The following is a 21,304-nucleotide window of genomic DNA, read 5'->3' as shown; positions in this document are numbered from 1 at the left end:
GGTCAATTATTTAATTTCATCTCACTTTTTATGGGTTTCATAACAATAAATGTAAGAATGATAATGATAGAGACAAAGGATATGCAGGAAAATGGTCCCATCTGTATCTAGCACAATTTTCTGAATAGCAATTCAAAGTGACTATTTCTTGAAAGAATATACCACATATCTGCTATAAAAAGTAACATGACTCTTTTCCCTATTTCCTTTCTCATTCTATCAGCAGCAAGAAATCTGTATTGTGGGTATTGACCTTAGAAAGTAATTGCCTCAAGGATGTTTTCTGCTAGTGCCATTTTAAAAACAAAGGGCACTGACACTTAAACAAGGCAACATCCACAGGAAAGAGGTGAAGAGGAACAAATTAATGCTTAAATGTTCTTATCTTGCAAAATTATCAGATTCAATTGGAGCTTAATTTATCAGATAATGGATTGTCCTGCCTTTAGGGTATCATGTAATAAAAAACAGGTGGGAGAGGGTTCTCAGGGCAATGGGAAAGAGTACAATTTTGTGCCCACCCTACCATCACCACCAGTGGAAAGCTGGCAATGCCTGGAAACATTTTTGATTGTCACAATTGAAGGAGAAAGGTATGCTACTAGTATCTAATGGGTAGAGTTCCACTGATGCTACGAGCGATCCTAAAATGCACAGGACAGCTCCTCACAACAGAGTTATTCAGTCCCAATGTCAATAAAGCAGAGGATGAGAAATCCTACAGTGGAACAGAATGCTTAAGAGGATGGGATGTGTTGAGTTCTTTTTTTCTTTTGGCGGTTCTGGGGTTTGAACTTAGGGCCCCACACTTGTGGGGCAGGTACTCTACCACTTGAGCCACTCTGCCTGTGGGATCTGGAGCCTCCCCTCTGAACTGGAATTTTTGGTCCATCACTGCCTAGTTGTTTAACAAGCCTGTTTCCCTTTTCCTCCTGGGCATACAGGTAGATTAGCTCTCCCTGTGTTTCTTGAGTTAGGAGTAAGTACGTGAGTAAGCTCTGACCCACGCATTGTCAGGGAGAGTGCTTCACACTGCTTCTAAACCTCGTCCATAAATATAAAAACTTCCTAAAAATCATTGATCTCTCTCCCTCTCTTGTCTATAAGGAACTTAGGAAATGAAGAATTTCAAGACAGAAGGAGTCTAGGTGTTTGAATGCGACATTGTGCCTCCTTCCCCGGGTGGTGGGGGGGGGCACACATTAGATACTCATGTGAAACAAAAGAGCTTCTATGATGCTAAATCACTGGTGTGTGGAGTTAGGCAGATCATCTAGCCTAGGTGTGAGACCCACAGCAGGTCCCTTAACACCTGTGTGCCTCACTTTCTACATCTGCAAGTGTCCATGTAGGACTGTTATGAGGAGCAAAGCAAAGTTCTTAGAATGGTTTCTGGTATGTAATAACATTTTTCCACCAGTACACCCACCTCTGGTGATGCCATATAAAATAACCAAATGGAATCTTTGACTTATAGAGATGTCTATCCACAGGTTTGCTTTTATTGCTTCTCAAACACAGACATGTTCAAATAGAAGGTTAAGCTATTTTCTTTTAGTTGATTCTCAACTTTAACTTTTTGGTACCATATAGTCCATAGCACAAAGAAAATTTTTGTTTTAAATGCTTAAAAAAAGGAAGGAATGGAAGGATATTTCAGGAAAGAAACAACATGTACAAATTTCCTGATGCAGATTCAAAGATCTAAGAGAGGTTGCCTGTGTCTGGATCATAATAGGGCAAATGATGTGATTAAATGTGCACTTTCAAAATATTATCCTGTATGTGCTGAAAGAGTGCATTGGACATGGGCAAGAGTGCAATCAGAAATCCTGTTATGTGATTTCTGGGCAGAAGTGAGATAATATTGGGGGGGAAGATGAGGAAAAGCTGTCGGGGTAAAGATACGACAAAGATGTAAAGCCATCAGGTCTTGGAGATGCATAAGATGTGAAGAGTAGAGGTGAGGGAGGGGTCTAGAATAACTTCCAGACTCCGTTTCAGTCATTGAACACTGTTCATCAGATACAGAGAACAATGGAGGTGGACCACATGGAGAAAACGGCTCAAATTCAGTTTGAGATGAGTGTGCAGTCAGTTAACTTCATATCATCTTTAGTCTTTCCTCACATGAGTTTTCTGTTTTCATGTCTACTTATTCACTTAGCTTTTCATTTAAGAAACCATTATTAAGCACTTATTATTGGGATTTGAAAATAATGAGGCTGACATAGTCTTTCAAGGATCTTGTAGTATAAGAGAAAACAATCAAAACAGGCCCACACTATTAATTAAAGAAAAGAAAAATATTACCAAGACATAAAAGATTGGACCTCACCCAGAATGGAGGGTTGAGGATGGAAATCATGAAAGGTTTTCTGGAAGAAAAGTCTGTAATGAATACTGAAAGAAAAGAGCCTAAGGGAAAAGTTACTCCAAGTATAAGGAAGAGGGTAAAGTGAGCTGAGGTCAGAGCCCAGTGTGGCCAATGTATATAGTACAGAGGATGGGTGCAGGACAGGGCATCAACTTACAAATCTGGGTTTTATCCTCAGAGCAAAATATTTTAACACTTCTCCATTTTGATCATTATTTGCAAAACACTCAATTTTATTTTCTCTACTAAATTTATGCCTGCCCTCACACTTAAGTTTCCATCATTCTCTTTTTACTCCAATACAAACACAATTATGAAACATTCTGCAGAACCAAGATGTCACATCAGACTTTGGATTGCATTTGGAAACATAGGGTATCATGTAACCACTCCCAGAGCTCATTAGCAACTAGTTTTGATTAAATTAAAACCATTAATATGACCCTCAAAGCAACATTAGGGACTTTTTAATTATACCAATAATTGTTTCCAACTTGACAGCCAGCATTCTTCACATCTTACTTTTACACAGCAATCAAAGGAACGTTACCCATGTGGCATGACAATTTTCAAACAGAAATTAATTCCTATCACCTATAACATTCTAGATACTTATTTAATTTTTCATCTCTCATTTTCATGAAAGAGCTGCCTCTGTTCTCTTGGTTCCCACTGAGGTCTGGTTCTTAGGTTTGTTTCATTTCAGTTGTTCCTCTGTTTCTCTTGTTGGTTATCCTGTCTTGAAATCTCATCTTCTATGGATTGATCAACTCTCCTCACATTCCCTAACTCTATTCACAGAAATATTTATGGAAAATGACTTTTTATTCCTCAAACACTCCATCCTGTTTCATGCCTTTGTTCTTTCATACATTGCTCCCTCTTCTTAGGCTATCTCTCCTCCCTTATCTAGCTAGGCAAGTCTTAGCCTTCTACACTCAATATCAAGCATTTTCTTCTTTGTGATAAACTCTCAACACGTACCAACCTCTTTACAAATCTGCAGCATAAAGCAATTTCTCTTTTTAAATCATACCTATTATGCTGTTTATAATTATTTTAAATAGTCTGCATCACTAGGCTGGGGGATGGTATAGGAGTTTGAACATATTCTTTGTACCCAGATAATACCCAGTAAGAAGTGAACACTGAATTAGTGATTGTTAAGCTAACCAATTATTAGTGAATCAATACCCAAATATGTCAAAAAGGCATCTCAAATATGTGAGATAGTTGAATATCCCCATCCCATATCTTTCATTTGTCATATATTTTAAAATACTTGCAAAATATTATTCCCACTTCTAGTCTGTAGAATACCTGATGGGTGTCCAAGTGTTTCTAATTTTTAGGACCATATTAAAAATCTTTAAAAACAATGACATCAGACTCATAACCAACAGGAAGAGAAGCAGTGGGAGACCTTTTCTATTTTGCTATATAGAAACAAACCCAAACTTAGTATGCCATATACTTCAGTAATTCGTCCATGCATCCATCTGTGCATGCATGCATCCATCCATCCATTCATCCAACCACCCAGCCATCTACCTACCTATCCGTGTATCACCATCATTATCTAAAAATTTTGAGTCCCTCCCACACTGTGCTAGGCACTTTTTTGGCAGGTGAGAAGCAAAGGCAAAATATGAATGTAAACAAGACTCTAAAAACAATTATTAGAAAACTTCAAATATGAAGAACTGACATGGCAAGGATTTCAATTAAGAGTGGGAACATGTCAGCTTTCATCTGTCTTCTTTCTTAAAGAAAACACTCACAGATTCTCACCTCTGAATTAACATTAAGTATTACTTGGTTCCTATTTTCCATGGGGATTTTAACTAGGGCTGTAAGTTTCATGTTTTAAATGATCATGTATTGTGGCTGGGTTGGTACCAATCTGACCTGTGAGAATCCAACTTTGGCTATCTCACAGGCTTCCTGAGTTGTTTCCCTTACATCTGATTGATTTTCCTACGCATTGTGCATTTTGATGCAGCACATCTATGCTTTCAATTTTTTTCTCTCCTCCCTCAGAGTTGGATTGATTTTCTGCTGCTAAAACATACCCCAACCTTGCATTCCCTGCAACTTCTTGACAACTGCCATTTAGTTAATTTTTTTCTCAAAACTGGCAACCTACTTTAAAAAAAAAATCTGTGAGTCCTTTCTTTCCCTCAGGTGAGTCATTTTTACTGAAGTTGTCACTGTGACTGGAGCAGAGACGGCCAGGAGTTCCCAACTCTGATTGAATATGAAGCTGGGGTGACCTGATGTATGCCTCCTTTGGGGGCTGAGGCTGTCTTCCTCACTTGTTTACAATCTTTGGCATGCTTTTCTCTCCTACCATCTATCCTGTCTACCAACAATCACTTCTTGTCATCTCAGAAGCTTCAAAGTAAATTCTCTATCACCTTTGCAATTTTTTACCAGCTGTTACTTAGCCAACTTTTTCTTTCTGCCCACATGTCAAAAGTGATGTTACTGTTCTGAGACAGACGTTAGTTGAGTCAGCAAGTGGGCTGCCAGGTGATTTGACTTTTTCTGGGACAATTTGGTGACATGTTGAAGGAACTAAAAAGCAAACTGAGATAAAAAAACAAACAAACAAACAAAATAACCCCTTCTTGTGAATAGGGAATGGTGTGAATTACTTCCCCTGTCTGGGCTCTCAACACAGGGAGTTGGTAGAGCCACAAGAGAGAAGGAGCCTGGGTCTCTGAATCACCACGGGGAGGAACATTCACCAAACACACACATGGAGGAGAAATGATTCATTTTTAAGTCACTGAGACATGGGGATTATTGTTACAGCCCTAAGCTTATCCTGACTGCTATAAAGAGAGTATAAACAAAAGACTCTTAGGGAAGAAGGACAATATGCTATTCCTTCTACAGGGGAAGTCTCTACCAAGCTGCACATCCTTAGTAAGATGGGGCTTAGCCATGAAACACTCACTGATGGATCCTTTGCTGGCTGAAAGGGGCAGTGTAGCAGTCATTCTCCTCCAGGTCTGGCAGTGTCTCCTTGTCCAGCCTCATTGGTTTCTTAGGTAACCATCTCCGAAACCTGCTTATTTGTTTATCGATCCTGTGGTACAAGGGAGGCAAGACCAAAGGGTACAGCATGTCAGCATCACCCTGAAACACGGAAGTAAGTCTCCAAAGAGCCATAATGAGGACACTACACCTTCCAGGCACACTCACTGCACTCATGGTAGTCCCATTTTACAGACACAAAGAAGACAGCTGGAACCCCTGGACTGTTTCAAAGATGATACTCAAGGGTATCATCTTTGAAATAGCAAGTATGAGTTGTTGTGTCCACCCGCATACTAATCAATGACCAAGTGGTCATAACAGGCTGGAAGGTCTGGAAATGAAGTGGATGCTCCTTAGCTTCTCACATTCTGTAGGTCCTAGAAACTCATTTTGTGTTTGGAAAACCTCCAAAGTCAGAAAAGAGCTCTAACTGTGTTTAACATATTTTTGGGGAGTGGGGAAAACCTGACAGTATGACTCTGTGGACTGAGTGTACACAGACAGCTAGGAGCCATGATTTGCTCCCTGCCTCTCAAACTTTCCCTGAGCAGCCTCTAAGTGGACAGTCAGATTTTTAGCCTTGGCCAATCTCTTTTCAAGCTAACTCCACAGTTCTTATGGTTCTGGGGCATTGTGACACACAGGTGTTATTTTGGCCAGTGCACACAAGGATGCCAAATCAAGGAAAATAACAACAGGGTCATAAACACTGTTTACAAGGCACATTTTCCTCGTTAGCTATGACCCTATTCCCCCAGTCCTATTGATTTGCACTAATGAACACATGTGGCTTCCAACTGGCCAGTTCTCAATTACTCTTCACAGCAAACCACTGAAAGAAACAAAAGCATACCAGACTTTAAAATACTGTTCTACCTCAGGTATCTATACCACTGAATTTTTGGGGGGGAGAGGGAAGAACATATATTAAACAGCATCTGTATGAGACAGGTTGAACAGGTGTCATGCTCACTTCATACATTGCAAAATGAACCCCTGAAGGGTGATAATCCAGCTGAAATTAAAATTAAGCCAGGACCAAAATGCATATTTTGATTTTAGGGATCACTGCATTGCTGAAAATGGGAATTGTGCTTAAGAGATACAGAAGAAACAAATTTCTCTGGAGAAGACTTCTAAGTCTATTTATTAAAATACTTGTAATTCAATCATGTTTTATTTTTCCAATTAAAAGTGTTGTATTGCAAATTTATTATTTACATTTCAACTTGACTGGACTAAGGGGTTCTTAGACAGCTGGTAGGAAATTATTATAGGGTATCTCTATGCATGTTTCAGAAGAGATGGGTATTTGAATTGGTAGACTGAGTAGAAGGTGCCCATCACTGGAGTGGGTGAACATCATCTAATATGTTAAGGGCCTGAATAGAGCCAAAAAGCAAAGTAAGGAGGAATCTGCTTTCTATGGAGCTGGGATTCATCTTCTCCTGCCCTCAACATCAGCGGTCCTAGTTCTCAAGACCTCATCTTGTATTGTAACTTAAACCATTAGATTCCCTAGGCCTCCCACTTGCAGACTACAATTCAATCTTGTAAGCTAATGGTGTAAGTCCCTGCCTGAGTCTGAAGGACAGATATTCAGAAATACTGGTATCTGAGGGCAGGATACAGTGGGGATGTACCAGCTAAAACACAGAACAAGTTTTTCCTTCCTCTACTTTTTGACTCTATCCAAGCCCTCAATGGACTGTATGATATCTATACACATTGGTAATAGCCAACTTCTTTACTCAGTATACCAACTCAAATGCTAATCTCTTCTGGAAACATCCTCACAGACACATCCCTAAATAATGTTTTACCACCTACTGGACATCCCTTAGCCCAGTCAACCTGACACAGAAAAATAATGGTAAGTTCTTTTGCTACCTTCTCCTTTACTCTCAGTATTCCAGTCTCACCATAACCCCAATTCTGCCTGATGGTGGCTGTCCTTTTTCAGAATCCCTGAAGGTTCCAACTAGAGAGAATATACAGTTTTTCTAGGCCCACACTCTCAAAGTACACCCTTCCCATTCCCTCCCCCCATATACAGAGGAGTAAAAATTCCACCCAGGATCATGCAACTAGGAAAGAAAGGGTTCAAAGCCCCAAGAAGGGGCTATCTTCTCCATCCTTTCTCTCCCTGGTCCTCCTCCCACTCACCATCTATTTAAAGATATTTAAAATTAGAGTAAGGCGATGGGCTGGAGAGAAGCAATATGACATAGTCCTTGAGAATGTGAATTCTGGAGCTGGAGTGCCTAGATTCAAAACCTGGCTCTGTAAACAATAGCAGCATTGCTTTGAGCAACTTATCTACCTTTTCTGTGCCTCAATTTTCCTTATCTATAAAATGAGCATGAGTATGACACCCAGATCATAGGGTTGTGATGATGAAGTGATTAATATATACATAGTCTTCAGAATAGTGTCTCATGTACAGAAAGTGCTGGCTATTATTACTATGTTTCCCCCTTTCTTTAAAGGAATAAGAATTTGAGCAAACTAGCTCACCTCAACATTTCTTTTTGCTTTTCAATTGAGTGTTAATTGTGTTTCCCTAGCCTCTATCACTTGTCTAAGTTCAATGATTTAGTCCTTAAATGGACTCATAAATTAAACTTCCTACACTTAGCTGGTGGCCTTCCCTGTAGCACTTGGCTTTATTTTATCTGCTTGCCTTAAAACTCATTCAAGAAGGAGGACATTGGCCCAAAGATTTTCTATAATAGAGCTTTTACCTCCCACACATCTCCATTCTGCAGCACTAATCGGATTACATTTTGCAGAATCTGGGCTCTGTGTGCAATGACTATGAATTTGATCCAGCTGGGTACAGTGCTTCATGTATATAAAAACAAATAAAGCTGTAAAAAATCAAGCATAAATACTCTATAGGAATGAAATGGCAGCTTTCAACCACCAGCTGTGGCACCATGATTTAAATGAAATGTGGAGATGGTGAAGACAGAGTAGAACAGTGTAATGGAAATGATTAATTAATTGAAAAATGACAGGTAAAAGGAAGTGAGAAGGGAGCAAGTGGAGACTGCTTGGCCTGACAGAAAGAAGCTGGGATTTGTGACTGTCGGGCCTAAAACCTGAATCTGTTGTTTATCAGTGGTGTCGCTCACCTGTCTGGACCTTGTTTTCCATGGTAATAAAATACAGTCATTGTAATGATAGTCACCATTATCATTACAATCATAGTAAGTCATCATCTTACCGACTGCCACGGTGGTGAGGAGGCTCATAAAAGATGGTGTGTATGAAATGCTTTGGAGAAGCTTCCAGGCAGATAGCAAGCATTACTAATAATTTCTTGAGGAACACACAGGACTAATATGAAAGTGATAGAAAGCAAAACTGGATTTTAAAAACACTACAGTAGAAGAAAGATATTTGAAATGCATATTTAAACCTTCTGAGACACTGGCTGAGCTTAAGGTGTGGTAGATGAACTGGCCTTCACTGGGGAGTCCAAACAGATGCAGGAGAACAAATCATGGATCATCCAGGTTCCATCACACTTGTCCCGTCCATTTTCTGTGCTTTTCACAATGACAGACACAAACACTCAATGTGATCAACAGCTTGTGATTTCTTCTGGTTGGCAGGATTGTCCCCTAAAGATATCCACACTCTACTCCCGAAATCTGTGACTGGAACAAGGGACTTTGAAGATGTAAGTAAGATTACAGGCCTTAAAATAGGAAGAGCATATGTCCTCAAAAAGCCAAAATGATGCAGCAGAAGAAAAAGAGGTCAGAGAGATTCAATGTAGAAGATGGAGGTGATCTGCCATGACTAGCTTTGAAGATGAGAAGAGCCAGGAGTGAGGGAATGCAGTCAGTCTCTAGAAACTGATAATGACTTTTAAACAACAGCCAGTAAAGAAATAGTGACTTGCTAGGGGTAGTGGTATGTACCTGTCATCCCAAGCTCTGCAAATGATAGATGTCTAGGATCATAGTCCAGGGCCAACCTGGGCAAAAAAGTTTGGTGAGACGCCATCTCAATGGAAAAAAGTTGGGTGTGATGGCACATGCCTGTCAGGAAATTTAAAACAGGAAGATTTGCTTGCTAAGCACGAAGCCTGAGTTCAAACCCCAGTACTTCCAAAAAAAGAAAGAAAGAAATAGAGATCCCGGCCTATAATCATGTGAACTGGAATTGTGTCAGTAACCTGAATGAGGCTGGAAGCAGATTCTCTCCAAGTTTCCAGGTAAAAGCTCCAGCAGCCCAATGCCTTGATTTCAGCCTTGGGAGGCCCAGATCAGCGAAATCAGTCAAGGCCTTTCATAATGAATTTGTGTTGTTCTGTGCAGCTAGGTTTGTGGCGATAATGTATTATGACAGCAACAGGCCACTGACATGCCTCTTAAAAGCAGTCTTGGTCTGATCCTCCCCTAAAGGCCTGGCTGTGGCTAGCCAGGTTCCTATGGCACTATGGCTCCCAGGTAGGGGACTCTGAGAACAAGAGTCTATACTTTTGTGGCAGGGACAGGGTAAGTGGGTATTTTCCTAGGCTGCCAGGGAGATAAATTTCTATCTCTAAACTGTGCTATACTCAGACTTTTCAACCACACAAATGAGAAATACATAGTGCAAACATCACTGGGTAGGGAAGCATGAAACTCAAGCTGGATTCTTGATTCTGCCACTGCACACCAGCGTGACCTGGGTCAAGGCATTTATCATCACTGACCTTTAGTGTCTTCATCTCGAAAGTGATGACCAATTATATGCTTTTTATTTAGTACTTGTTGGTATGATTTAGCCAAGAATGTCTTGGTTATAACACTCTAAGCAAGCTTAAGTTAATAAAGAACTTTCTATTTTGCAACACCAAGTGGAAAATCTTCTGTATACAGTGATAGGTTTTGGAGTCGACTAGAAATGGATTCACAGTCTAGTTGCACAGTGTTCTTTGAGCAAGATGCTGGGCACGTGACTACACCTCTCTGACCTGACAGTGCCAGTCACAAAAGGCAATATGAGGACTAAACCTCATAACGAATACAACGCTTGGATGTACAAAGGGAAAAATTAAGTAGTTGTTTCACGGGTAAAGAAAATGTTAATGACAATGACAGAAATTTTTATGTAGAGTTCTCTTCTCAACAGAAATTCAAAAGCTGTGATTATCCCTTATTGATCCCATATTACATAAAATAAACTAAGATTCCCTAAACTGGCAATCTTGAAATTTACCATGATATGTTAAGTCACAAAACAAACTAATCAGAAAGTCTCCCATTTGTCTCTTTAGTATTGGAGTTAGCTTACTTCATAAAGTCTCCAGTGACGAGGAAAAGAAAAGAAAAAACATTAGCGTAGTGATTTAGCATTGATTTTGGTCGGATACATTGTTACTTTGTTCTATTTAGGCTATTTGCTGAGCAAAAACTATTTTACAGCCTACACAGGCAAATCAATGAAGAGAAGATGGATTGTCCACCTGGGAACTTCTGGTCTTGACTTATCAAGTTAGTATCTGGACTGCAAGGTGAGTTACTTTTACAGTTCTGACAGTAAACTGGGGTTTTCCTTGAAATTCTGGTTTTGAGCAGGTAAGTTCTAGGAAAAGTAGCTGGAAAGAACTGACAATGCACTATAAGCAAGTGGGTACAGACTTGCCATCTTTGCCATGGCTTCCTAATGTGTGCCTTAGGAAGGTTCTGCTTAATGCCTTTGATCCTTGGTTCCCTCAGCTACAAAGGTGGTCACATGCAAAGGACTTTGTCTCAACATGCTGAGCAATCAGTAGGCTTTTATAAAAGGCTTTTACCTATGTGCAGAGTTATAAATTACCTATGTGGGAGTACCATGAGGAAGAACAAGAAAAGGGAATTTTCTCTTGAGCCTCTAAAAACCCAAGGGGAATCGGCACTAGTGACAACTTGATCAGACTGAATTAAATGAAACAGGCCTACTTTAGAGACATCTGCTTTTTCCCAGAGTAGAATTTTATACATCACGTTTCTAACGGGTTACATTTTCAGAGATGATCTGCCTGCAAGGGGTGGGGGGCTATAGATGAACTATTTGTTGTTGATGTTCTTTTTTTCTACTGGAGGCAGCACACAGTCCTATCCTGCAGTAAATGAAGCCCTTCTGGACTGGGTGACAGTTAGACAACAGGAGGCTTGGGTTTCTTTTTCCTTTTCTTAGAGCCAAGTTCCCTGTCTTTACAGCCTCTCCTTGGATAGGACTTACAGATCTTTGGAAACTAGTGTGATTCTTTCAGGTCCTATTTGAGGAGAGCTTAAATACCTTACAGAAGAGTCCAAAGGCTTTGGAACACTTATATATTAATTTTGTTTAAATGGGGGTGGGAACATACAAGCCATTTTGTCATTTTGCCTATATCATCTGATATGATTGTGACATACTGAATATATAATGTAATAGAGTCCATCATTAACTCCATCAAGCATCACAAAGGATAAAGTCAGGCAGAATGCCTACAGTGCAGTAGAGAGAAAAGGAATTTGTAGTAATGAGATTTCAACTGTAAGCCACCCATGATAATCAAATTTGTTACTTTTTAATCATATCTTCTATAGACTATTTTTGTACTATTTTGTGATGGCAAAAAATAAAGGCAGAAGAAAGATGGCAAATTCTCCTTCTTTATTGGACAGGTAATTCATAATAAGCCTATCCAAAGATAAGAGTCCAAGCAGTGTTTAATAGACCAAATTCACAGATAAAGTGAGCATGTATTCCAAAAATATGAATTACAACTACATGAGTGTGCTTTATGTGAGTTGGGCAGCTTTTTGAATAAAGATATTAATGAAAAGATGTTTTATTTTTCTGCCTACTCATAAACTTTAGAAACTTTTATTAATTTATCTTATCCTTAAAGGAGATCTGTTTGCTTGGGGGTTGGCTTTCATGGATTAATGAAATTAAATATTATCTAATAGATGAAATTAAAAGCTAAATTAAATATCCATATTCAGTATGACAGGAGAATTTCAGAATACCAGAAGTCAAGTGTTTCATTACTGGGGCACAATCAAGAGCATAAGTCAAAAATGTGCTCTTTAACTTGAGTATCAGGGCTGGCTGCACAGAAGTTGAGGCTCTTTATTATCTGAATAAATGTGTTCTGAGATGAAACACAGAGTTAAAATAGATATAACATTTTGTAGTTAACTGTATTTAAAAATTTACACTAGACATTGGGCTTCAGAAGGTCACATCACTCCAGAGGAGTCCAAAACTAAATGCTACATGGTAGACAATGAGGGGAACTATTTTATGAGGTAATTATGAATCAATGTGTTGTACCATATAATTGGATTTCTTTTTCCTTTATTTTGGCTCAGAGCCTTCCAATGCCTAAGATCTTCCATGATTGTGATTTGTACACTTGAGCGAGCATCACTGAGCTAAAGATTAGTGTTTGCTAAACTGTTCTTCCAGCTCTAGAAACCAGATTTCACAAGCTCTTAATCAAAACTTCTCCTCTGCACACATGAAGAATGTGACTGGTCTTGTGTTCATGGTCTTCTCTGCTTCCTTCCCATTGAGTCCTGTTCTAAGTCTTGTCCCCTCTTCTTCTTCTATTATAAAAAACTTCAAGGTTGCAATAAACTCTCATTACCTCTGATTCATCCAGACTTTATCCTTCCTCCACTAACAGTCATAGTTTTTAATACCTTCCATTCTATGGTCATGATTCAAAATGTGGTCCTGAACTAGAGGGATTAGCATCTGCATAACTTGCGATATCGATAGAATTACAACTTGTCAACCAACACTTTAAATTTATTGAATCAGAAACCCTGGAGATAGACCCAATGGTCTGTGTTTAAAACACAGATCCTGATGCATATTTGAGAACCACCATTCCGTGGAGACTGCTGTCATGGAGATTAGCAATGACTTCTGACTATCCCAAATAGATTCTAAACTCTCATCATTCATGAGAAGCTAAAGAACGCACATTCCTATGGAAACTCATTCCTACTGCTTTTGACACCACCCACACTTCATTCTCCTTCTGTTTTCGAATTGTTACTTTTTATCCACCTCCCATCTCCTCTGGTCCCTACAGAACAGATTTTCCAAGGCCACTGTCCCTCTCTCTTCATTCTTTACATCCTTTCCTGGAAAATCACATACACGTCCCTGGTTAAGGTCATGACTTCTATGGGTTCTCTAGCTTTACTTCTCATGCTGGCTGTTTTGCCATCAATTCCAAAGGCCACTACTACAATGACACCTCAAAGACCTGGTATGAATTACAATGCAGAATTACTAAAAGAAAATAACCACCTTTTCTCATCAATCACACCTCTGTCTCCGCTGGATTTGCATTCTTCTTTTATATCCAACAACAGTTTTATAATTCTTTGGCAGTGAAAACCCTCCTTCTCCTCAACTCTCAATTTCCAAACACCCAAGAAGTACTAAATCCTCTTATACTTTCACAATCTAACATACTTTACCTTTGACCTGTAGATTTTTTTTTGTCTATCCAGGAGGAAGAACCATGATCAAAGAATGAAAGTTAAAGAGAAAGAGGGATTGTGACTTATTTTAAGGAAGAATTTTCTAATCATCAGAGCTGCAAATGGGTTAGAGATGCTGCTATATTTAGGCATATGGACTGACTGAAACCCAATTTGAGTATTTAGTGAATGGTTGGACTTGCTGGCATTGAGATCTCATCCAATCTTGAGATTCTGTGTTTCCTTTAATCATCATTTCTTTCTAGTTCTCATTACCCATCTCTTCCCCATTGCTGGAGCAAATGTTTCAGTCCAAAGTCTATGCCTGACACTTTACACAGACCTGGGTTTTCTATGCTTCCTTCCTTTGTGACTTCCTTTTTTCCCACTCCTGTCCTCATGTATGTGTGGCTATTCATTTGTTAATTCATTTATCCCATCTATTATGTGCTATGTGCTGAAAATATAGATTAGGATGTGCTTTCCTTGCTTTTAAACACTGTCCTGGTAGGAAGATATGCATCTATACCATAGATTACAACAAGGGGTGATGGTGTCATAGGGTGCCATGGAGAACAGAAAGAGGCATCATTTAACCTGGGTAAAAAGCCCAACCACGTGGACTGAGGTTTGAGGACTGAGTAGGTGTCACCTTGGTGAACAAGTTAGAAATGGAACACCCAGAAGAACAATTATATGCAAGATACATACTCCCAAGTGAGCATAACATATTTGGGAACCGTGAGTGGATGGAGCCAACAATGGTGGGCTTGATAGTTTATCAAGGGCTGGGCTTAAGCTGAGTCTTTTAACTTCATTTTGATCACTGTGTAGTGGCCAGAAGATTTTGCTATTTAAGAAAATGATGAGAAAAACATTTGCAAGGGGTTAGAACAGAGGCAGAAAAATAAATTGTTATAAAATAGGCAAGAGGTAAAGAGAGTCCAGCTATGGCAATGGCAGTGGAAATGAAGAGCACTGAATGAATTCTACAAATTTCAATGAGACAGCATCTGTATAACTCAAAAGGTTGACTAGATGATAGGGTACAACACCATAGTGATCCTGAGGTTTAAGTTTCATGATTGTACAAATAGTGAAGCCAAAGCCTGTCTAGAGAATATAAATGGAGATTATCTGGAGTATAAATGACTAATAAAAACTTTCCAGGAGCTAGTGGACTAGTCATCAGATGAAATAATAAAGGAGAGACAGAGGAGCTGGCTAAACGTTCAGAAAGTAAAAGGGAATGGGAGGTGTGCGTGGACATAAGGTTATTCTCACAAATATCCCGCATGAGATGCATACTAGTTACTAAACCTTGCATCAACCCCACAGGGTAGAAACTGACAACTTCATTTTATGAATGTGGAAACTTAGACTCAGAGGTATGAATTAACGTACCCCAAGCGTCCAGTGCCAACATGGGCTTTATGATAAAAATATAACACATACATTGACTTTACTAAATAAAGGCTCCTTGGAAAATTTGGACAAAGGTAAGCCTCATAGTCCATACCTTTTTGAACTCGGAATATATTTTATTCAAACAGATCGAAGCAATATCATGTGCAGACTTGATATTACTACTATGCCATCAAAGCTCTATCTGACTTTGGTTTTCATTTCCAAATGAAAAATCTATCTGACTTTGGTTATCATCGGACTTTGGTTATCATTTATCAAATCCTTAATTTAACAGGAAGGTAGAGATTGATATGTCATGCAGATTGGCAGTTTTCAAATTATAGTCCCAGGACCAGAAGCATTGGCCTCAGCTAAGAACCTGTTAGAAATGGAAATTCTCCAGCCCTATCACAGACCTACTGAAACAAAAACTCTGGGGTGGGACATAGAAATATGTGTTTTAACAACTCTCCAGGTGATTCTGATGCTGGATAAAGTTTGAGGACTACTGACACAGGCTACGGTTATACTAGGCATTTATAGAAGACCAAAGTGTGATAAGGGACTAATCTAAATCATAGTGAATACAAATGCCATATCTACCACCTAACGGTAGAAGAACTTCTAACTAAGTGTGCTGCAGAGGGAAACTGAGAAACCATAACATCTTAGTTCTCTCACCATATTTTGTTGAGTGCATATACACTTGAGAAAATCCACCAAAATGTATCGATTGCTCTTTTACTTACCACTCTACATAGCATACAAACCCAGTGACCTTAATCCTAAATCTCACAGAACTGAACTATGAAATTTTCAGAGAAACTCAGTGGACCTCAAGTTAACCCATTAACTCAGCTCATGCTGAATGGTAAAAAGACCAATTGAGATTTTGAAATTAGATTCAACAATGACCACATGGAATTAATTAGGGACATCAGTCATGAGTTCCCTTTCTCCTTGGCTTCTCATTAAACAGTAAGAAAAAACTTTGGAAGGATTTAAAATATAGCAAATGAAATCTTAATCCACTTGGATTTTTTTTGTAAAGAAGGTTGAAAGAGCTCCTGAGTAAGGCCATACATCTGTATATTTTATTTACAAAGTGTTAGTAACACAGGAGGGCCCTGCCTAAGGGTGTGTGTGTGTGTGTGTGTGTGTGCGCTTGAGTACCCATCAACTTTTTGAGAGGGTGACCATGTGTACTTCAAGGTTTCAAGTTACATATAGTAGATGGAAGAATTTGTATGAAAAAAAATAACTTCCAGGCTAAAGATGTTCTGAATGATTGGGATTTGGGGTAATTGATCTAATAAACGAGGCTAAAAGAACAACATCCTCTACACACCTGCAGATAAACACCATCCTCTCGAGTGTGAAGGTGTCACAGGGAAGACTCTGAGAGGAACATTTTTGTCTCTGATTTGTTTCAGGCTAACCCCAAACAGCTAATTTTGGATGTACATAGCAGTCATTTTCCTATATGACATCTTCCCAGGCTTATAGCTACTTGTCATTGTTGGAGTACACAGGCCAGCAAACAAACACCATCATGACATAGCGTGCTACTAACCTGCTCATGAACTTGTACCGGCGGGGCAGGTAATAGATTTTTCTCCTGGAAGAACAGCAAAAATGAAGCCAGTCGAGAAGAAAACCCATCGTCAGTTACAGTTTGAACTAGCAAGGAAGGAAAGGAGATTGAAGATAGAAGCCTGTAAGAGGTGAAGAAGAAAAAACTAAAAAGAGATTAACAGTGAGAAATGTAGTAGGAAAACAGGGCATACACTTTTGAGTCATGAAATCTTAAGAAACAGTTTCCATTGCTACTTCTTCTTCTCCTTAGGACTATGATTTTTACCGTTACTCCTTGCCTGCAAAACATGTGTTGAATGATGATTTGGAGTGATAGGTATTTCCACAGTCAGCCTATGTCAGTTTCCCCACCCCAGGGAAATGCAGAGATGAATTAGGAGGTAACATACATAATTTAGTGGGCACAGTGTTATGTAAAAATAATAATTATATAGTACTTTAAGTTTATAGAACACTTTTCTTATGCTTTAGACAGGAGCAATATAAAACTATATATCTCATGACCAGTCAGAAAGACACTAACTTCTCAGCGTCAATATCCACACTGGGGCATACTGCCTAACCACTGGGTTTAGATGAAGGTAAGACAGACCAAGAGTTCCTAGAAAAAATATTTAAAAATCAGATTTAATATGATTCAGTTACATTGCTGCATATTTACATTTTTAAATATTTAACATGAAAATTCTGGGTATAGTTTGAGTTATGTATATTCAGTGCTTTATTAAAATGTAACCTCCTTTCCATATTTTAGGCTTCTGCCAATGGAGCAGCAAGGAAACTGATGCGGTTCATCTGTATTCTGAACTGTTACTGAGCTATCTCACTTTTGGAAAATGGGAAATTTTTATGTCACAAACATATTTGGCATATTTGTGACAATATGCAGAGAGACAATAAAAAGAGCCATAGTTACCAAGGGCTTGGGCTTTGGTGAAGGAATGAATAGGTGAAGCCTGGGGGATTTTTAGGACATCATAGTCTTTATGATTCTATAATGAGAACTACACGGTGATATGCACTTGTCAAAACCCATAGAATGACATGGCGTGAGGGAAAGCTATAAACTTTAGTTAATAGTAATGTATCAATATTGGTCCACCAATTGAACATATAAGCCATACTAATGAAAAAGATGTTAATAAGGAAACTGTGAGGGGGTGTGTGGAGGAATGTTATGAACTATATGCTGAATTTTTTTGTAAAGCCAAAAATTCTCTAAAAATGAAGCCTTAATTTAAAAATAAATTTATGGACATATAGGTATTTAAGAAGCAGGTTTTATTGTCCCCTTCCTATAAGAAACCTATTCTTTAATTTCCTTTTAAGCATTGTATGGTTAAATATCCAAGAAAACTAATCATGACACTCAGAAGTGCAGTCTACAGAAAATAAATACAGGTAAGACTCTTTGGGACATTTAAATGTAGTCCAATTGCTGTTCATAACATTTTGTTGAAATGATATGGTGGGAGAATTCCTCCTTGGGAAACTCATGCATCTCCTTAGGCTAGAGTTGCATGTCTGAAACTGAGAACCAGATAATAATATAAACTTTAAATGCATCAAGCTGTAACAAGTGAATCTATGCTTAGGAAAAATCACAGCAATATTAATGAGGCCAATTAATGTCTCACATTAACAGTATTTTCTCCTAAAATCATTGTCCTGCAGGAATTTCTACATCTGAAAGAAGATTATTATTCACATTCATTTTCATCTTATTGCTTGGATCTCATTCTCTTAATGCCATGTGAGAAAGGTACTAATGGTGCTTGGGGCAGCACTTTTCTGCTACACAGTGGGCAGTGGGCATGCAGAAATACTTGCTATGATGCAGCCAGGCCCTGCAGATGGAATCCTTGTGAATATTAAGGCAACCTTGCATTAACATTGCTCGAATTTTCATTCTCCTTGGAATCTTTATTTCAGAAGGGTATTTTGGTAGAAGGTTTTGTGAGATTTACACTGGGAAAGGGCTCTCAATTTCTACCCAAGCATATTTTTGTAGTGGTTTATTTCCCTTTTGGTTCTTAGGTATAATGTGGTATTAATTCATTTACATAGTTACTACACCATTGTCTAATAACTTGCTTTAATTATTATTGTATAGCAGTTTTCAATGAAAACTGACTTGACTTTCTCTCCTAGTGAATATGTATATATATAAATATATATATAAATCCTTGAGTCCTCAGAGCTCCCTTTCAACATCTTAAACACAAAAACAAATCACAAGATCAAAGCCATGTATTTATTTAGCTATGTATTTATCTATTTTGAGAATTTTGCCTCTAGGAAAACAGATGCTAGAAATCCCAGCCTCTGTTCTGACTTGGTATTAGGACATAAAGACCAATAAGCAAAGGAAATAAGATCGCCTGGGAGATCTACCACAGGGTTATGAATGGAAATTTCCATTCTAATATGTCCCTGGTCTCTGTCTCTGTCTCTATGAAGGTAGCTGGTTATCTGTCTCTATAACTTTCCACAGTCCATGAAGAGGTATATTAGAGAATTTATACCCTCTTGCCTAAATCCTGTCATCTGACTTGATTTGACCTGCAAATTGAAAACCCAAAGTACTTAACTCAGTTCCTTTTGGAACTGTTCTTGGTGCTGAATTCTCCCGCCCACTTTAGCAAGTTCCTTTATGGACCCCTCCAAATCTTGGCATTTGTAATTTCAGGGTTAATACTTTATTTCTATCTAGCAAATGAAGATCACATTTCCTTAATCCACAGGGCAAAGAAGAATATTCACTGCGAGACAAAGGAAAATCAAACCTTTTAAGAAACTCAGCAATCCACACAAAGTGTTTTCTAGTCTCCTTGGAACAAATACCGATATTTATGTTTGCACACTGTTTATGACTTTTTAAATTTAAAAATAAGTGATTTAAAAAATAGTTCACATTTGCATGACATTTCTTGAACTTGTTTCTTGGGAAGCAGGTTTTAATGTTTCTCTGGAAGGTACTGGTTATTAAGGAGCGTGATCTCCTGGGTCTCACTGTTCAAAGCAGCATTACAGAAGACTTCTAGAAATGGCTCTTTAGCAATGAAAATGCAACTTGGAAAATGCTTCTGTGTCACAGGTGCTTGAAATTGCTGCCTGGTAAGGACAGAATTAGCCAGAGATTGTCACAAAAAGCCATGAAATCATTATTGGTCATGAAGACTTATTAGTTTTCCTAAATACTTGAAGAATTTTCTCCTCTAATAGCTTTTGTAGTCTGCATTTCAGTTTTATTTGCTTTGAGGGGAGAACATTAGGTTTACAAGGGAGCAGCAGAGACAGTGGGGAAAAATACATTTACACTTACCTGAAAGGCATCCTTACATTCATTTGTTCTGCGTATCTTCCAAGGACTTCCCATGGGGCATGCAACTTCACAAAGATAATGTCACTATTTATTAGAGAGGACTGAAACAGAAAAAAGAAACTAAATTGAAAAAGTATATCCAAATCCCCCACATTTTAGATCGAGTTGTAACATAGAATGTATGAATTTGAATGGAGTTGATGCTTTGGGGTGGACTCCTTAACAATAAGACAGGCCCTTAAAGTGTGCACATATTCATTTCACAGCTATCCCACTGGAGATCCAGCTATGAACAAGAGAGTTAGGAATGGTATTTATATTCTGCACAGATATTTTTAAAAAGAAGATAAGCAAAATAAGTTTAAAAGAGAGGGATAAATTCAGATAATGATGAATGTTCTGAAGATAAAGTACTACAGAAAGGGGGTACATACTACTTTGGATGGGTAGTGAAGGAACAGCCTCTCTGTAGAGGAGTCTTGTGAAGTGAGACCTAAAATAGGAGAAGGAGCCAGCAGTGAAAAGATTATGGGGTACATCCTCTGGATGCAAAGGCACTGAGCTGGGAAAATCACAGTGTGTAAAAGCAACAGAAAGAAGATGTAGCTGAGGTGTAGGAAATAAGAGTAGCATCAGCAGAGGCAAGAAAAGTGAGTAGAAGACAGAGCACAAAGTACTCCATAGGCCTCTGGGCTCTGTTCTTGGAAGCCAGGAAAGCCATCTTGATTTTGGTGTTAAAGATTACTGTGGCTCCTAAAAAATTAGCTAGCATTTGTTGCCCTCAACACAGAGAAACTAAAGCAGATACCTTAAAAGCAACTGAGGCCAATAGGAGAAGGGGACCAGGAACTAGAGAAAAGGTTAGATCAAAAAGAATTAACCTAGAAGGTAACACCCATGCACAGGAAAGTAATGTAAGTCAACTCCCTGTACAGCTATCCTTATCTCAACCAGCAAAAACCCTTGTTCCTTCCTATTGTTGCTTATACTCTCTCTTCAACAAAATTAGAGATAAAGGCAAAATAGTTTCTGCTGGGTATTGGGGGGTGGGGGGGAGAGGGAGGGGGCGGAGTGGGTGGTAAG

The 21,304-nt window shown here is 38.7% G+C and overlaps 1 protein-coding gene across 7 annotated transcripts in view; it reads right to left on the bottom strand.

Annotated features, from left to right (window-relative positions):
• Positions 1-21,304, bottom strand: part of Ano4 (anoctamin 4) — a 391,963-nt gene that overhangs the window by 118,970 nt on the left and 251,689 nt on the right. For 6 of the 7 annotated variants that reach the window (XM_074084215.1, XM_074084217.1, XM_074084220.1 and 3 more), the window contains 3 exons: positions 20,222-20,322; positions 16,874-16,918; positions 5,340-5,471 (listed from right to left, as the gene is read on the bottom strand). In XM_074084215.1, the coding sequence (XP_073940316.1) occupies positions 5,340-5,471; positions 16,874-16,918; positions 20,222-20,322 (278 nt within the window). The remainder of the gene's footprint in view (positions 1-5,339; positions 5,472-16,873; positions 16,919-20,221; positions 20,323-21,304) is intronic. The other variant, XM_074084216.1, reaches the window with a different exon arrangement.

This window comes from Castor canadensis, chromosome 8 (genome assembly GCF_047511655.1).
Source record: "Castor canadensis chromosome 8, mCasCan1.hap1v2, whole genome shotgun sequence".
Lineage (NCBI taxonomy): Eukaryota > Metazoa > Chordata > Mammalia > Rodentia > Castoridae > Castor > Castor canadensis.
The sequence above is the reverse complement of the archived record's forward strand: the minus strand, read 5'-3'. Positions and strand labels throughout refer to the sequence as shown.